Source organism: Sander vitreus, chromosome 2 (genome assembly GCF_031162955.1).
Source record: "Sander vitreus isolate 19-12246 chromosome 2, sanVit1, whole genome shotgun sequence".
Lineage (NCBI taxonomy): Eukaryota > Metazoa > Chordata > Actinopteri > Perciformes > Percidae > Sander > Sander vitreus.
The window spans coordinates 29292564-29308096 of NC_135856.1; the positions used below are offsets into that span (position 1 = coordinate 29292564).

Consider the following 15533-nt stretch of genomic DNA (forward strand, 5'->3'; position numbering starts at 1 on the left):
AGCTCATTCAAAGATATATATAATCCCTGATTTCACACAGACAATTTAGCACGGTAGATATTCAGAAATATAAAAATACAATCACAAATCATTCCTAAAAACAGATACAGGTATGTTTCAGTACATTCACCACATTTATACAAACCACACAAACTCCACCTAAAACAGGATTTCACTTAAAGTTCCATATATTCAGTAACTTCACTTTTATACACCAACGCCCCTCCTCCTCCTCCTTTTAGTCAGCAGAGAGAATTCTCCTGAAAAACAACACACAGTTTGATTAAAGTGTTGCTTAATGCGACCTGCTTCGATCATTGGGTTGCTACGGAAGCTGATTAGGGCCACATGCATGGTCCAAAATTAGCACCATCAACCAGCCAAATGTTGGTAAAATACGCAAGTGGCTGGTGGATTTGCTTCACTCACCAAGAAACCAATGGTAATCTGGTAAAATGTGAACATTCACTAGCCATTTGTCTCGTGGACAAAAAAGTTCATTTTGGACCCTGGCCACATGTGAAAAATATATTTGAGTTCTGACCATAGACTGTATATATTAATAATATACAGTCTATGGTTCTGACTTTAAACGAGACTAAGTGAGAATTCTGAGTTTAATGTCAATTCTCACTTCAATATCGCAATTCTGTCTTCAAACTCAGGGCGCTTTCACACCTATAGTTCGGTGGACTCGGTGCGATTCAGGGGTGAAGTATCCACATTGTTGCATTTTTCATTTATGTTGGTTTGCGTTCACTGCAATTTGTCAAACTAACACCAAACACTGTAAACGCACGTCACGCCATCGAGACGCTCGCTTGTTTATTGGACAGAATATCCAAAACTCGGCGACACTTCTGCTCTCAGAAATAATGGCGCAACTCCAAATTGATAACGTCTTGGATTTTCTGGTTCTGCTTTAGTGTTCTTAATATTTTGGAAGGCGGCGAACAACGAGCAGCTGACAGACGGCGAGGGAAGGAGAGAGATGATGATGTCGCACGGACGACCAGCGAAGTGTGCACAGAACAGCTTATGGATCTGAAAGTTCTCATCCCTTAAATCATATAGAAGTCCGTAAATTGTGTGCAAGGTTGAAATTGTAGGCTAGTAAATGCTCCGTTGTTGGTTCACTTCCTGTATTTGGGTCGGATCGCGTTCTCACCTAAAGTGAACCGAACTCCAGTTCACTTGGAAACGAACCGAGACCCCTGTTTCCAAGCGGACCAGAGTTTGTTTGTTTGGTCCGCACCAGAGTTTAAATGAGCTTTCACACCAGCCCAAACCAACCGGACGTTCTGACCAAACGCTCCAGGGTTCCTTTTAAAACGGAACAAACGAGGTAGGTGGGAAAGCAACCTCAGAACTCAAATACATTTTTTCACGTGGCACTAATCCTCTTCCGTAACTTCCTGCTTGTTCTGCCACATTATATCAAACATTCAAAACCATTATTAGCAAATATCTGCAGCAGGGCCCCTTTTAGTTACGTTTCTATTTTTGTCTGTAAATACATAACATTTTTATTTATGTCTTATTGTAGATATGTTACTTATTTACTGTATACACTTATTGACTTGCTCTTTTCTTATTCTCATTTTACCTTGAATGTGACTGTGAGCAACTGCAACTAAATCATTCCCCTGAGGGATCAATAAAGTATTCTGATTCTGATTCTTCAAATAGACTAATCCAGGCTGGATTAAAGTGTTCCAGTTGTATTTGTCATACAGTATGTACATTAACACAGGGTCAACGGCACAGTGAAATGTGTTTGGCAAGACAATGAGTCAGCACAGAAATAAATGTCATTCCAACAGTCAGCTAGTTTTAGTCAGAATGTATCTCCATTGCTCATATCATCCCAAACTACATTTGAATTGATCTATTATCACTGTACACGTTTCTTTTATTGTTTAACCTAGTTATGTATTTCACTTTTTAATGTCAAAATTGAATTGTGATAATTACGCCAACAGATCTTGATGATATCGCCAAAACCTTTTATTCTGATCTAGTGGTCCAGCTGTGATGAATGTGCCTACACTTTTTAAATGTAAATGTTTTACATTTGGAGCCAGATTAAAACGACCGAAAAATCCAGGCCTGTGTCAAATCATCAACCATCATACCAAGCTGACAACGTGACCTCAATCACCTCTGTGTCCTTGGGGTCCTTCTAGCCCAGGAAGCCCTTGTTCACCTGGGTCACACAAACAGAGTAGATTACTTTCACATCTGGGCTGCTCATTAATAACCTATAGCTAAAGTCATTTAGTAATATACATAAACTGTCACTATATACTGATATGGGAGGAAAAGCCGTGAAAGACATGAAGATTTTTTTTTTTTAAAGGATTCTTTACGTGAACCTCCTATACTTTTTCAGCAGTTTCAAACTCTCTGATATAACTGGAAAAAAAAGCAAATAGCACACTCAAATAATCCATCAATCCAAAGCATTGCAACCACGATGAAAACAGTTATTAGCGGTACAATCTGTCGAGGTCCCGCGTCAGCGTCAGTTTTAATTTTCTAGTGAATGTTTGTCACTTCCTGTTTTATTTTTAAACTCAAACTTTGAAACTTGTTTCAGGTTGCTTCACTTCCGGTCTTTGTTTGCCTCTCCCGCCTGTGTGATCACCTGCCCCGCCCTAATGTGTTCTACCTGTGTCTGATTGGTTTATCGGCGTTTTAAGCCCCCCAATGTCTAGCCTAATTTAATAAATAGTTAGTTAATTTTTAATTTTTAAAATTAGGCTATGGTTAGGGTTAGGGTTAGGGTTAGGTGCCTTGAAGTCAACGGTCGCAGTGCTGCCTGGAAGGAGACGTTGGGGGCTTACAACACCGTAGAGCGTCTCATTGTCTCCCCCCCCCCTCACTAGCCTCCCCAAAAATAGCGATCCGGCAATTTTCCGCAGGGTGGTGCGGCAGGGGGAGTGTCAGTGAAACGGCCTGTTGTGTTCTTAAACCCCCCAGCAAAGCACACGTAGACTTAATATACTTTTATATTCCGTTTATTGTTTTCCGTCAGATAGTTAATAGATTTCAACATTTCCGACAGCACTAGAAAGCAGCTTTATTTCACAGGAGAGAGAGAAAAAAAAGAGACACGCGAGACAAAGCGAGTGCTTTGTTGTTTCAGGAAACTTTCTTGTGTTATATTTTTTACCTTTATAGTGTTTTAAAACTTTCTCGTGGCAGCGATGGAGGCCGTGATGTTTCCTGTTTACTGTACGGGACTCTCACACCGCCTCAAACCACAGCTCAAAACCCACCGACAAGTCTTATCTCCGGTTACATGATTGGCCACCGCAACGTGATGTGGGGCTGCGTTTCTTCAAAATTTGAGTCACAAAAGTTTTCGCCGCAGGCCCGCTGCGTTATTTTGAGTGTCCCCCTCGCGGCAACCCCAGCCGCAGCCCAAACGCACTACCCCCATTCAAAATGAATGGAAAGACCTGCGTTTTTGGCCGGACCGTTGGACGGCCGACACAGGCAGTCTTGAACGCGGCCTTAGTTATCAGATGGTTTTGTACCTCAGTGACAGCGGTCTAGCATTCCCTCCTCGTGTTTCTTGCCTGTTTGTTGATGCTGCCTTTTGATTTTCATACCTCAGTCCAGTCCTCCTCCTCCTTGTTTTTTGGATAAGCCCTTGTTGGACGATTTGGACACTGTTGCCTCTGATTGTACATTGTACAATAAATCTTGTGAACTGAGTTGCCTGTCGAGTTGTGCATATGTGTCCATCAACACGGGCATACTGCGTAGGCGTCAGAACTTTGGCTTCAACACCAGTCAACAGACGTTACTGCAGTGTTTGTGTTTTACATCCACTCTTGTTCGCCGATGTTAAAAATTTCTCCCCAATTTTGGATCACATTCCTGTTGAAACATGTTTGATTGTGTAGTTTTTGGTTTAGAAGCCTTCTTGGTGATTTTACTGCTACATGTAGCTAAATGCTAATCTGTAATCTTGGTTGCTAATGTTATTAATTTCTCCCCCATTTTGGGTCACATTACTTCTGGAACATGTCCAGTTGTGTAGTTTTTTGTTTAGAAACATGTATTGGTGATTTATACCGGTAGAAAGTGTACAAAATCTTTTCAGAAACACATTTCATTGAACAATTTTGTCAAAGTCATAAAATTCGTATTCCAAACGAGCCACCATTACGGTCTGTTTTGAAATCTGGGAGCAGATAGCCCAACGTGAAGTGTTCACCCAATCAGGTGGAGCCATCGCGGTTGTAGGAGGGTGTAGCCAATTTTCTTTGCTTGACAGTGGTCAATGAAGAGAAATGAATAACTGCTAGTGGCGAGCCCACCAAGCGTCCAATGCTGGGAAGCGGGGAGGTCCCTGACGTGAAAACAACGCCTATATGGACACGTACCATAGGTGTTGAAGCCTGAACAGTATGCTCGTGTGTTGACGTCAACATGTATCGAATGCGATCTAGGATCTACCGGGTAGATGCGGAAGAATACAAGTATGAACCTGATGACCATGTATGAAAATAAGCATAATATGGGAGCTTTAAGGATTGTTTAGACCTACCTCTCTCTCCTTTTGGCCCCGGGAATCCCATTTCCCCTTTCTGTCCTGGTCTCCCAGGCGGTCCTACAATGGCTCCATGTTCTGTGGAGGACACATTCAGTTTCAATTTTTCACATCTTTTAGCTCCTTTATACTAACATTTTGTAGGTTAATGCTTCTTTACTTTTGATGTATTCCACTAAATCAGTGACATTTGCATGGGAACCAAACAATCTGCTGTATCCGGGGGGACCTGGAGGGCCAGGTGGTCCCGGTGGTCCTTGGATGGAGCGTTCATTGTGGTTCCGTTCAAAGTCACGTAGCAGACCATGAGCTGGGAAATAAGACGCAAGGTAAGGAATAATATCAACCAGAACCTCTACCACTTGGGTTTTATTGTAGATTTTGAGTGGAGACTGTAACGTCACAGTACAATTTCTCACATTTGATGTATTCCAACAGATCTGTGACATTTTCATGGGAACCAAACCACCGGCTGTATCCAGGGGGACCTGCGGGGCCGGGCGGTCCCGGGGGTCCTTGAAAGACACGACTGCTGTATTCACCCACGATGTCATGCAGCACACCGTGCGCTGCAAATGACAGAAAACTCAGTGATGCAAGTGAAAGCTTTCTGTGTCACTGGTTTCATTCAAACCCAAGAAAATAATTTAAATTTTCAGACTAGAAGAAAGTTATTCTGTATTATGGGCAAAGACATTTGGTGTTAGCTATGAGAGTATGTTTTTAATTCAAAAGGCAAAGAAGTAAAGGCTATGAAGACAACCAGCCAAGGACAACATGATGACTTTGCCTTTCTTTATAGTTGCACAGTTTTTGTCCTGGGACGTGTGGCTGGGAATGGCATGTTAACGACTCTTCAACTTAATGACAACCCTTCAATTAAAAAAGCATATAAAGCTCATATCAAGTCAAGTCAAACTTTATCATCCCACGTGGCAGAAATTTGATTGCAGTCAGGCAAACACATCATAAAGTTGTGTTATGCAACATTCGAGACAGATCACAGGAACAAACAAGTACAACTGTGAGATCACTTCAAATGAAGAAAGTGCCAAAAACAGCTGAATGACAGATACATGAAGTGTTTAGGTGCTGAAATCACATGTGCAAATTCAGGCTACTAAATGCTGTGCAAACAAAAGAGACAGTATCTTTTTGTCCTCTGAGCATGAAGGTAAGAGCTTAAACTCCCTCTGCAGGGAGTGATCGGGGCAGTCCAATATGGCCTGGGCCTTCCTTAGGACCGGCCTATAATGGAGGTCAAAGAGCTGCAGTTAACCCAACCACATAACTTTGATGGCCACTTTGAGAAGCCAGCCAAGTCTATTCTTATGCCAGATTTAGGCTAAATTTACATTGCTACATTTTAGTTTAAAAACTAATATATTTTGCTTTGTTTACACCTCACATTCATACTGCTCTGGTGTTTCAGAGCCCCTAAACCAGAGACATTTGAAAACACTTCTGACCCCGTTTAGGTTTGGAATCTGCGGGGTTGTTGTTGCAGTCTCAACGGCCGCAAACGGAGACCTTTGGCAACACCGACACTGACGCTGACGTTTCACCGCCTGATTGGGTCATGACATCTCGTTCTCTACTAACGTTACCATGGCAACTACCAGCAACAGGCGGAGTATACATGCTGCTTCCTGTTTATGCCCAGTATACGAGAATGTTGATGAGATATGCGGTTTGGGCGTGTTAGTTTAAACGGAGATTAGTTCTTCTATTGGAGCTAAAAACTCTGCTTAAAAAACAAAACCTAGCAATGTAAATGTAGCCTCAAGTTCCCAGACCATGCCACAGTACAGGACAGAACAGACACTATTCACTATGGAACTTCTAAAGAACATCTAAAAATGACCTTTTTAGAAATTGCATTAATTAAAGATGTATTGATTAGTCGATGAGTTGTCAATTACTAAATGATATGCCAACTATTTCGACAATCGATTAGTCGATTTATAAAAATTCTCTGATTCCAGCTTCTTAAATGTGAATATTTTCTAGGTTCTTTGCTCCTCTGTGACAGTAAACTGAATATCTGACATTTGAGGCTTTGGAAAACACGGATTGACATTTTTCGACAGTTTTGGGTTTGGGGCTGATGTCCTAAAGCCAATGATCATGTCCTTGACATGACCACATTCATATCAAGAAAAGACTCCTCCTTAGTAAAACGGAAGCATCGGCAAACTATATAATGTGTCTGTTCTGGTGTTTACTTTGACAGCTATGATATCTACTTACATTTGATGTATTCCACCACATCCACGACATTTTCACGGGAACTAACCCATTGGCTGTGTCCAGGCATTCCTGGAAGTCCAGGAGGTCCTGGAGGTCCTTGAACGAGACGTTCAGAGTCTCTCACAAGATCACGGAGCAAGCCATGGGCTGCATGTGGAGGACAGTACAGTTCAGTGCAGGCAGGTAAGTAGTAATATAATATAGACCCAATGTTTGTTTACAATAACTTCCGGGTAGAAAACGCCTTCGTCACTTACATAGAATTTAACAGCGCTGAGCAAACATGGGTGAGGAACAACTGGATATACTCTCATATCATTTATCTAAAATGCATGTTTGATGCTTTCATATGTCAACATTTTCACTAACATTAGGTTGGAGATATAATTTACCTGTTGGGCCACAGACTAAAGAAAATGACACCACCCAAACTAGCAGTCAGTCCGACTGGCGGGGAGATGTCGCTGTTCCTAATGTTAAATTTGGATTATCAAAGATGCAAAGCAACACAGGACAGAAAATAAGCACAGCAGAGACAACAGAGAGGTCGGACCTCCGTGTTTAACTAGTTAGCGTGACGTCACAGTGATTCAGTCTATGTTAATTACAGCAAGGTTTAGGCAGAGGTTTATAACAAATGTCGTCTAGATCACTTACATTTAATGTAATCAGTTACTTTTACAGCCATACTGGAAAATTCTCCGGTATCCAGATTGTAGTGTCTGGCACCGGGTACACCTGGCTCTCCCTTGTGTCCTGGGGGTCCAGGAGGGCCTGGCGTACCAGGAAGTCCGAACACAGCTCCTCTTACACTGTCACCTGGAGACAATACAGCATAATATGACTTCAGAAGAAAAAATGGCTTAGTTAAGGTTGGATCATATAGAGTCTGGATCAATGGAAGTACATTTCCAGGATAAAGTCTGAGACCTTGTGCGTGTACTCACCTTCAGCTTTCTGTGTGTTGCCATTTTCAACATCTAGCAAGCTATACACTGAAAATGGCAAGACGATTGTAATTGGTTTAAAGAAATGCAAACAGAGCGTTTTTTTCTCCTATCCCAGAATGTATCTGTGGTGTAGCCAGACCAATGCAAAACTAGGTCATATATGACTATAATGCAGACAGATTTTTCGATAGGTTAAGTGACAGTTTTGTTTGAGGCCTATGTTAAGATTGTGTCTTAATTAAACCCTCAACGTAATATTTGTGTAAGGTTGTTAACGGAAAGCCTTGTGCATGTCAACGCATTTTGTCGACAACACAAGTCCAGCTTGAATGCAGTAAAAAAAAAACATGAAATTGCAAGAAAAAGTCATTCCTTATTGTTTTTGTCTTTTTGGCTACACTGCTTTTGAGCAATGGACCTTTTTCACAGCAGATATTTTGACTTGTCATAGTAGGAAAAGCACAGCTAAAATTGATAACCTTAACGATGGTTCAATTCCATCAAGTGTCCCAGTAAGCTATTTCAGTGAGTCAGCATGCACCATACCAGGGCCTCTCCTTAGTGGAATGCAGCCATCATTAATGGTTTTGAATACACCTGTGCTTTTCCTACTATGACATGTCAACATGTCTGCCATGAAAAAGGTCTATATGCTAATCCAAAATGGGGACTCGAGGTTGAGAATCAGACTCGAGTTACACTTAAGTCGCACACACAGTGACTTCAGACTTGACTTGAGAGTCGTTCTGAAAAGACTTCTGACTCAACTCGGACTCGAGATGCGAGACTCGTGAACAATCTTTATTTTTAGGAAATGTCTGATGAGCTGAATGTTACTCATCTCCCTGCGTAACTTATAACGCACCTACGTAACATGTAATACGTAACGTATAGCTGCTGCGCGGCCACACCTGAGAGAGGACAACAAACATGTTGACCACACAGGCAGCTGCTGTGCCATTCATCAGAAGCTTTGGCTTTAAAAAACTTCCGACAACAAGGCCCAAACAAAAGAAGCGCTGAATGCAAAATATGTGGAACCCAGAGACTTGTGAGAATCTCTGATGCTAAGTGTACCTGAAAACACTACAATGTGTTTTGAATACTTGGAAATGTATCATGTAGTCTTTGTTAAACCTTACTCAGGCCCTTAACGAGTCTAGGTCTTGGAATTAGCTCAAACTCAGTCAAGTCATACATTACTTTAAACTCACTCTTGAAGTATTGTTGTGGTTCTGCTCTGAGCGTCTCTCTGTTGGCATGCTCCGCAAAGGAAACCAGTTGGTTGATTTGATCAGGGGGGGCCCTGTAAAAGTTCACAAATCCTGGTGGGCCAGGTGGACCTGCTGGTCCAGGTGTACCTTGTGGACCAGGGATACCTGGGGAACCAGGAGGCCCCTGAGGACCCACAAGTGCTTGGTACCCAGCTAGTTGGACAATGAAAATGAACAGCTGTTAGTTTAATAAATGCTACTAGATCTAAAGACTAGAATAGAAACTCTACATGAACATAAACACGATGAGCTGTAAAACCTGATTTTGCTGTGTAGCTAAATGTCTGCATTGTGTTTCTTACTTGTTAACAGGTTTCCAGGAGGCCCAGGGGGTCCAGGGGGTCCAGGGACACCTACCGCCCCCCTCTCTGGGGACAGAAAGGACCCACAGTCAATCACAGTCACGTTCTCTCAACAGAACGCCTTTTTAATCGTCATCCTGTAGGTTCATCTGTAACACTCACCATTCATGAGGGTGAGGACACGTCCAGCCACCTCCTGGGTGTTTAATATGTAGTTGCTGAGGCCTGGAGCTCCAGGAGGTCCCGGTGGACCGGGAGTACCCGCAATGTATCTCCTTACATCCTCCTCTGGACACAAATAATTGACACAATTTGGCAAACACATGTGTCATTTGTCTCACATGCTATGCTCTAAACTTTAGAGGGTACCACTTCACAATTAGGCTACCTTATAAAAGGGTTTAAGAATGGTTTGTAATTGTAATGTTATAAGGCATTAGATTAAAAAGGGCAACAGTCTCGTTGTAACTAATGAGTCATATAATGTAATCATTTATTATTGAGTCACTCAACACATTTAACAATAAGGCTACCTTTTGGCAGCTGTAGATGTTAGTAAATCATTAATAAATGGCGATGTGTTTCACACTTTAAAATAAGGTTCCCTTATGCCAGTTTAAAATGTTAGTGACGTATTAGTAAATGGTGATGTTTTACACTTGAGATTTTTGCAGTTATACATGTTTGGAACTCAAAAAAAAAAAAATTAGATGCCAAGAAACATTAAGATGAATCATCTCAGTGAACCGATACCAAGGATGCTGGCTGATGGAGCTTAAAGCGACTCTTTTGTACCTTAAAATAATGTTTCCAAAATAGTTTCAGTGGTTCATCAACTCGTAACAGGGTGAACGGCACTTCTGCATTCGCTTTGCGGCCCTATATCTGCTAAAACCGCACTATGCAAGTTTGCCAGATCGCGTGTAGTTCGAATGAGAACGGTAATGGACAATTCCGCTTTCAACCTGTAGGGGGACCGAAGAGGAAAGGTGCTTTGGTGTTGCTTTAACAGTACAGATACATGTGGGCTCACTATTTGGAAAGCAACAAGTGACTGTTGCTCTTTTTAATCAAATTATAACATCTATTTATGATTAATAAAGGGTTCACAACCTAATTAATAAACTAATTGCAAACCATTCTTAAACCCTTTATAAGGTACCCATCCAAGTTGTGTCTTTACTGCGGAAGGGCCATTCCCTTCACTATTCACAACCTTCACCAAAGCTTTAGGGCAATTCAGTCCAATGAGTAGTCGTATATTCTTTTCAACAGTAGTAAGCTGAACTTCACTGAGATATGGCCATTCCATGATATCTCCTTGTGTAGGGATGTTTTCCTTTGTAACAGGAATCTCTGAGTGAGTGTATATCTCTGGCAACGTCAGGAAAAGTGCCTTTAGGGTCTAACGAGCTGGGTATCAAAGCAACAAACTTCATGTGTGACACTGAAATATGGAGTTTCTTAGCCTCGTGAGACCATCCTGATCTCGCGAGCTCCAGTTTTCCACTCGCAGATCAGTCTGGCATCTTGAGACAGAGAAAATTTGGAGTCGTTCGCCAAACGACTGACCAATCAGCGTTGGTTTTGAGGCGGCTTTAGGTGTGACGCAACGAGAAGCGACTGTTCAGTCTAAACAACATGGCGGTTTCCACGGATGAGATGAGCGTAGCTATCGTGCAAGTTTTATCCAAATTAGAAAGTATTCCTTCATTGAAAGAAGAGCAAAAAAACGGCACTGAAGGCTTTTCTCGGGGGAAAAGATGTTTTTGCACTTCTCCCGACTGGTTTCGGCAAGAGTTTGATATATCATTGATCTGATTGGTTGATTTGGCCCATCTATCACCAACATAGGTGGTGATAGACAGATGGTTTATCCAATCAGCTAACCAGTATTTTCGCCCCTTCCCAAAAGTTCTCCAATGGAAAGTTCCCAGATGGATATGCCGAGGAAATGTAAAGCAATCCATCTGGTGGAGTCAGGTTAGGAGTTTCTGCCATCTAAAAGAGATTTGGGGATTTTAACTGTCCTCAAATAGACTTACGTTGTAATATGTTGATAAGGTCGTTGACAGAGATGGAGCCAGGTGGACCTGGAGGGCCAGGGGGGCCAGGAGTCCCGTCATATCCTCTTCCTGGACCTGAAACGGTAAAAGGTTGTAAGGGGTTTCCCATTACTGTTGGAAAAACTGTAGGTTTTCACATGCAGATATCTTGTGTAGTAAGTAATTGGTCATACTCTGGATGTAGGCGATCACTCGGTTGGCCACATCATCCACCAGCCCATCCCCTGCGGGTCCTGGGGCCCCTGGGGCCCCTGGAGGCCCGGGAGGTCCAGCCAGGTACTGCCTGATACTGTCACCTGTGTGTCAAGACAAATTTAGTCTTGCATTGCCAGACCTTCCTCCAAAGCGCTGCAAATGAGGGTCTGACTAGTCCACACAGCATTCCAGGATGGGAGAAAAACGTGCTCTGGTTTATTGGCATTTCTTTAAATTAATCACTAACGTTTTGGGGGGCACTAAGCACTGAATGGAGCAACAGTGCCTCTGCAAAATAGCCTCAGGAAGGAACTTGTTTTGGTGGAACGTGTACGTTCAAAGGTTGTTTTAGTCGTGCAACAGAAAACTCAGATTGGACAGATAGTCTAGCTAGCTGTCTGGATTTACCCTGCAGAGATCTGAGGGACAAGGGTTGAGGTTCGGGGTTACAATTTAGAATGCCAACACAAAGAAAGCGGAAGGTGATGGACATCCGGCCGAAATGACTGAGGGACATCTGCTGGAATTTCCGGTGGCACCGGAGCAATCCCGGACATGAAACGTCGTCGATATAGACTAAGACAAAATTGAACTTCATTTGATCGTAGTGTTTAACCAAAGTAAATTAATACATAGCTTACTCTGAAGGTACTCTGCCATGTACTGGCCCACATCAGTGGATCCAGACCCACTTCCATCTCTTCCAGGTGGTCCAGGTGGTCCAGGTGGGCCCGGGGCACCAGGACTGTATGAGCCACCTGGTGCGACAACACACATTTAAAAAACAAAATGACATGTAGAAAATAGACTGAAATAGCAATTTAAAACAAATTATTAGCATTAGCTAAATTATTAGCAGTACCAAAAGCAGCAACAAACTTGGCTGAGTGGTGAAGCCACTGTAGAAGTAATAAAAGCTGCAGTTCCTCTGATGCTAACTCCAAGAAAATGTGGTAGGAAAAACATCCCTTTTTAAATGCAAAGTTAATGCAGTTCTTCTGATTATAATTTGAAGACAATTTTTAATAAGCATTTTCTACCATTTTATCATTCACTCCTATTTGTCACGGTTATGTGTATTTTGTGTTTGGGTGTTTCTCCCCTCCTCCCTTTTTTGTTGTTGTTTCTCTCCTGGCAGGGCTGGTGCAGTTGAGGGCGGGGCTGGCTGAGCGGGCTTCTCTACAAGGCACACCTGATCCTCATCGGGTTGATTGATCACCACATTCCACAGTCCCTTCTCCACTCGGTGCCAGATTATTCTGTCGCAAGCGGTACGGTGTGTGGCACAGTCCGACTCTGTTTCAGCCCCGGCCTCTCTGACTCTCGTTTAGGCATTTTTGGCTTTTTGGACCTACCTGTGATTTGTTTCCCTTTTGCTCAGTATCCAGGTTTCCCTGTGGTCTTCAGCTCCTGTGGATCTCCAGGCCAGCCTGTTCCCTCTTCCTGCCTCGCCGGCCAGCCCTCACCTGCAGCCTCCTGTTTCCTGCCAGAACTAGTGACTTTTCTAATAAACACCCTTGAATGGCTCACTGTCTCTGTCTCTGCAATTCAGGGCCAATATACTAGACTCAGACCTAACAGTATTTGTGTCAGACTCACAATGGACAAAAAAGTTACAAAACAATTGAAGCAGAACAATCTGAGATATCATCTTTTATATTCCTTGTGTTCCTCTCTCTTGTCAAAACCTGGCGCCTACAGGTTTTGCCGACAGTTCGGCCAGAGATTTATGTGTTACACTCGCAGCAGCTAATGTAGCCTTGAGCCGCTAGCCTCAAACAGAGATTTTTACTGGACAAATTACAGACATTGCAGATTCACATGGGATTAAGATTAGAGACAACCTCTGTAATTATTACAAATTACTAGAGGTCCCCAGGTAATACTAGTCCTGTGCGAATAGGGCTTTTGATGCGTAGAATCGGTGGAGTTTCCCTTTAAGAGTAAATCTCCATAAGAGAGAAAAAAAAATCTATCTCTGAAAGCGTACAAGGTGTACTAATGGTTCCAATGAGAATCAACGTTCCAGTTTTTGCAGCATTATTTTGTATTGATCAATATTGTTGAGTCCGTCCAGCTCTCACTGAGTGGTCAATTTTTTCTAAATAAATTAATAAAAAAACATATATCTTTTGGAGCATTTTTTCATGATTGAGGTGTTTTTGGCGTAGTTGTTAACCATAGTTGCTACTGGTTGTTCGCAACCCATAGACCCTCTGAAAACACAGCATCGGTGACGACAATCATTAAGATACTGTCTCAATGCATGATTTGATATGATATGATATGATAATAAGCATGGTCTTACCAATGGAGACCCCAGGGATTCTTGGGGCCCCTGGGACTCCTGTATCGCCTGCAAGGAACACGTAAACAGAATCAGAATCAGAAATATATTTGTTGCCAGTTAAGTAGCACTTACTAGGAATTTGCTTTGGTTGATGGTGCATATATAAAAACAATAATATTAGATAAACAAACAATAAATTCAGAAACAAAAATAACACATACACATAACTATTTAATATTAAAAAGAAAAAAAGAGGCGGTATGGTTAATGCAGGATGTACAAAATTGTAGAGGGATGTGCAAAAAGTTCAAAAAGAAAAAAGGATATACAGAATGTGCAGAGGACAGGATGTAGGATTAAGGTTTATTGGCCGTTGGGGGTCCAGGGCCTTGTTGGTGAGGCTTACTGCTGAGGAGAAGAAACTGTTTTTGTGGCGTGACGTTTTGTGTCCGGGGCGAGAGGGACAAAGTATGAGAGACAAACTCCAGTGACTTCTTGATAAAAGAAAAGACGAGGAAAGACAGACGGAATAGACAGAAAGTGTTTAACAAAAAAGAAAAACATTTGGCTGAGTTTACCTTTAGGTCCTTGTGGCCCCTCTGGCCCCTCTGGCCCTGGAGGACCCTGAGGCCCCCTAGGCCCAGGCTGACCTGGGAAACCTGACATGAAAAACCAAAACACTGATTTTACAAAAGCGTGTAGGTTCATTGTTGACTCTTGAAATACCTTTACAACAACTAAACAAACTCCACCTACTGGTGAATTCCACAAGATGTGGCTGAAAGGTCTGGAAAATAATCCAGTAAGTGGACATTGTGCTACGAATTTTCAACTACTGAGCACACTATTTTCTTTTCAACAAGCCTACTTTCTATTTTAAAGAGTAGAAAAGATAGATGCTTGATACAATGTCCCCAAAGGTTTTAGAAAACACCTGCTGTGTATTTCCTCAATTCATTTTCTTCATGGCAGTGCGCATAAATAGTGATTATTTTTTTCTTTTTGGGGATTATTACCTTTAATAATAGAGCCGCTGGAGAATGACAGCAAAGGGAGCGAGAGAGAGAGAAGGGGGGATGATATGCCCAAGGGCCACGGGTCAGATTTGAACCCCATGAAGAAAGACCCCCCATCTAAAAAATCAAAAATCCATCTTGTCTAAAAATTGTTCACATACCAAGACCCTCTTCCCCTGGACTCCCTGGAAGACCTGGTTGACCTGGTTCACCTGAAACAATCATCGGTTAGATATGTTTGTTTTAAAAGTCTGTTGTTTCTAAACACTATGATGTATACAACAGTTTGCAGTTTTCTCACCTTGGTATCCTTGTGTTCCTTGTTCACCTAAGGATAATGAACAATAAGATAAAACAAAAGTTCTGGGATTTTAAAGTAGATTATAAAGTAGTATCTTAATTTGTATCTTGACCTGAGAACTGCTGCCACATTCACTGATAAGTTCATTTTATTAAGCATAAATCGATTATACATGCAGTCCTATGATCTATTTTGTTGGAGACCAGCGCGCTTTTTTCAGAAGCATCTGATTCGTGAAACCTACCTGCTGAACCCTTCGGGCCTGGGGGTCCTGGGGGTCCTGGTGGTCCAGCAAAAAAGGTTTCTAAGACAAACCAGGGGAGGA

The 15533-nt window shown here is 42.2% G+C and overlaps 1 protein-coding gene across 4 annotated transcripts in view; it reads right to left on the bottom strand.

The window, feature by feature from the left end:
* Nucleotides 1-2: 2 nt before the first annotated feature.
* The window catches only part of col17a1a (collagen, type XVII, alpha 1a), a 37454-nt gene continuing 21923 nt past the window's right edge, over nucleotides 3-15533 (bottom strand). For 2 of the 4 annotated variants that reach the window (XM_078264869.1, XM_078264844.1), the window contains 18 exons: nucleotides 15453-15512; nucleotides 15209-15235; nucleotides 15069-15119; nucleotides 14470-14550; nucleotides 13910-13957; nucleotides 12243-12359; nucleotides 11580-11702; nucleotides 11386-11481; nucleotides 9503-9628; nucleotides 9341-9406; nucleotides 8979-9191; nucleotides 7472-7633; nucleotides 6815-6961; nucleotides 4984-5133; nucleotides 4725-4874; nucleotides 4562-4642; nucleotides 2162-2206; nucleotides 3-260 (listed from right to left, as the gene is read on the bottom strand). In XM_078264869.1, coding sequence (XP_078120995.1) covers nucleotides 208-260; nucleotides 2162-2206; nucleotides 4562-4642; nucleotides 4725-4874; nucleotides 4984-5133; nucleotides 6815-6961; nucleotides 7472-7633; nucleotides 8979-9191; nucleotides 9341-9406; nucleotides 9503-9628; nucleotides 11386-11481; nucleotides 11580-11702; nucleotides 12243-12359; nucleotides 13910-13957; nucleotides 14470-14550; nucleotides 15069-15119; nucleotides 15209-15235; nucleotides 15453-15512 — 1796 coding nt within the window. In that variant the 3' untranslated portion in view covers nucleotides 3-207. Of the gene's footprint in view, nucleotides 261-2135; nucleotides 2207-4561; nucleotides 4643-4724; nucleotides 4875-4983; nucleotides 5134-6814; nucleotides 6962-7471; nucleotides 7634-8978; nucleotides 9192-9340; nucleotides 9407-9502; nucleotides 9629-11385; nucleotides 11482-11579; nucleotides 11703-12242; nucleotides 12360-13909; nucleotides 13958-14469; nucleotides 14551-15068; nucleotides 15120-15208; nucleotides 15236-15452; nucleotides 15513-15533 lie in introns of all 4 variants that reach the window. The other 2 variants (XM_078264860.1, XM_078264853.1) reach the window with 2 other exon arrangements.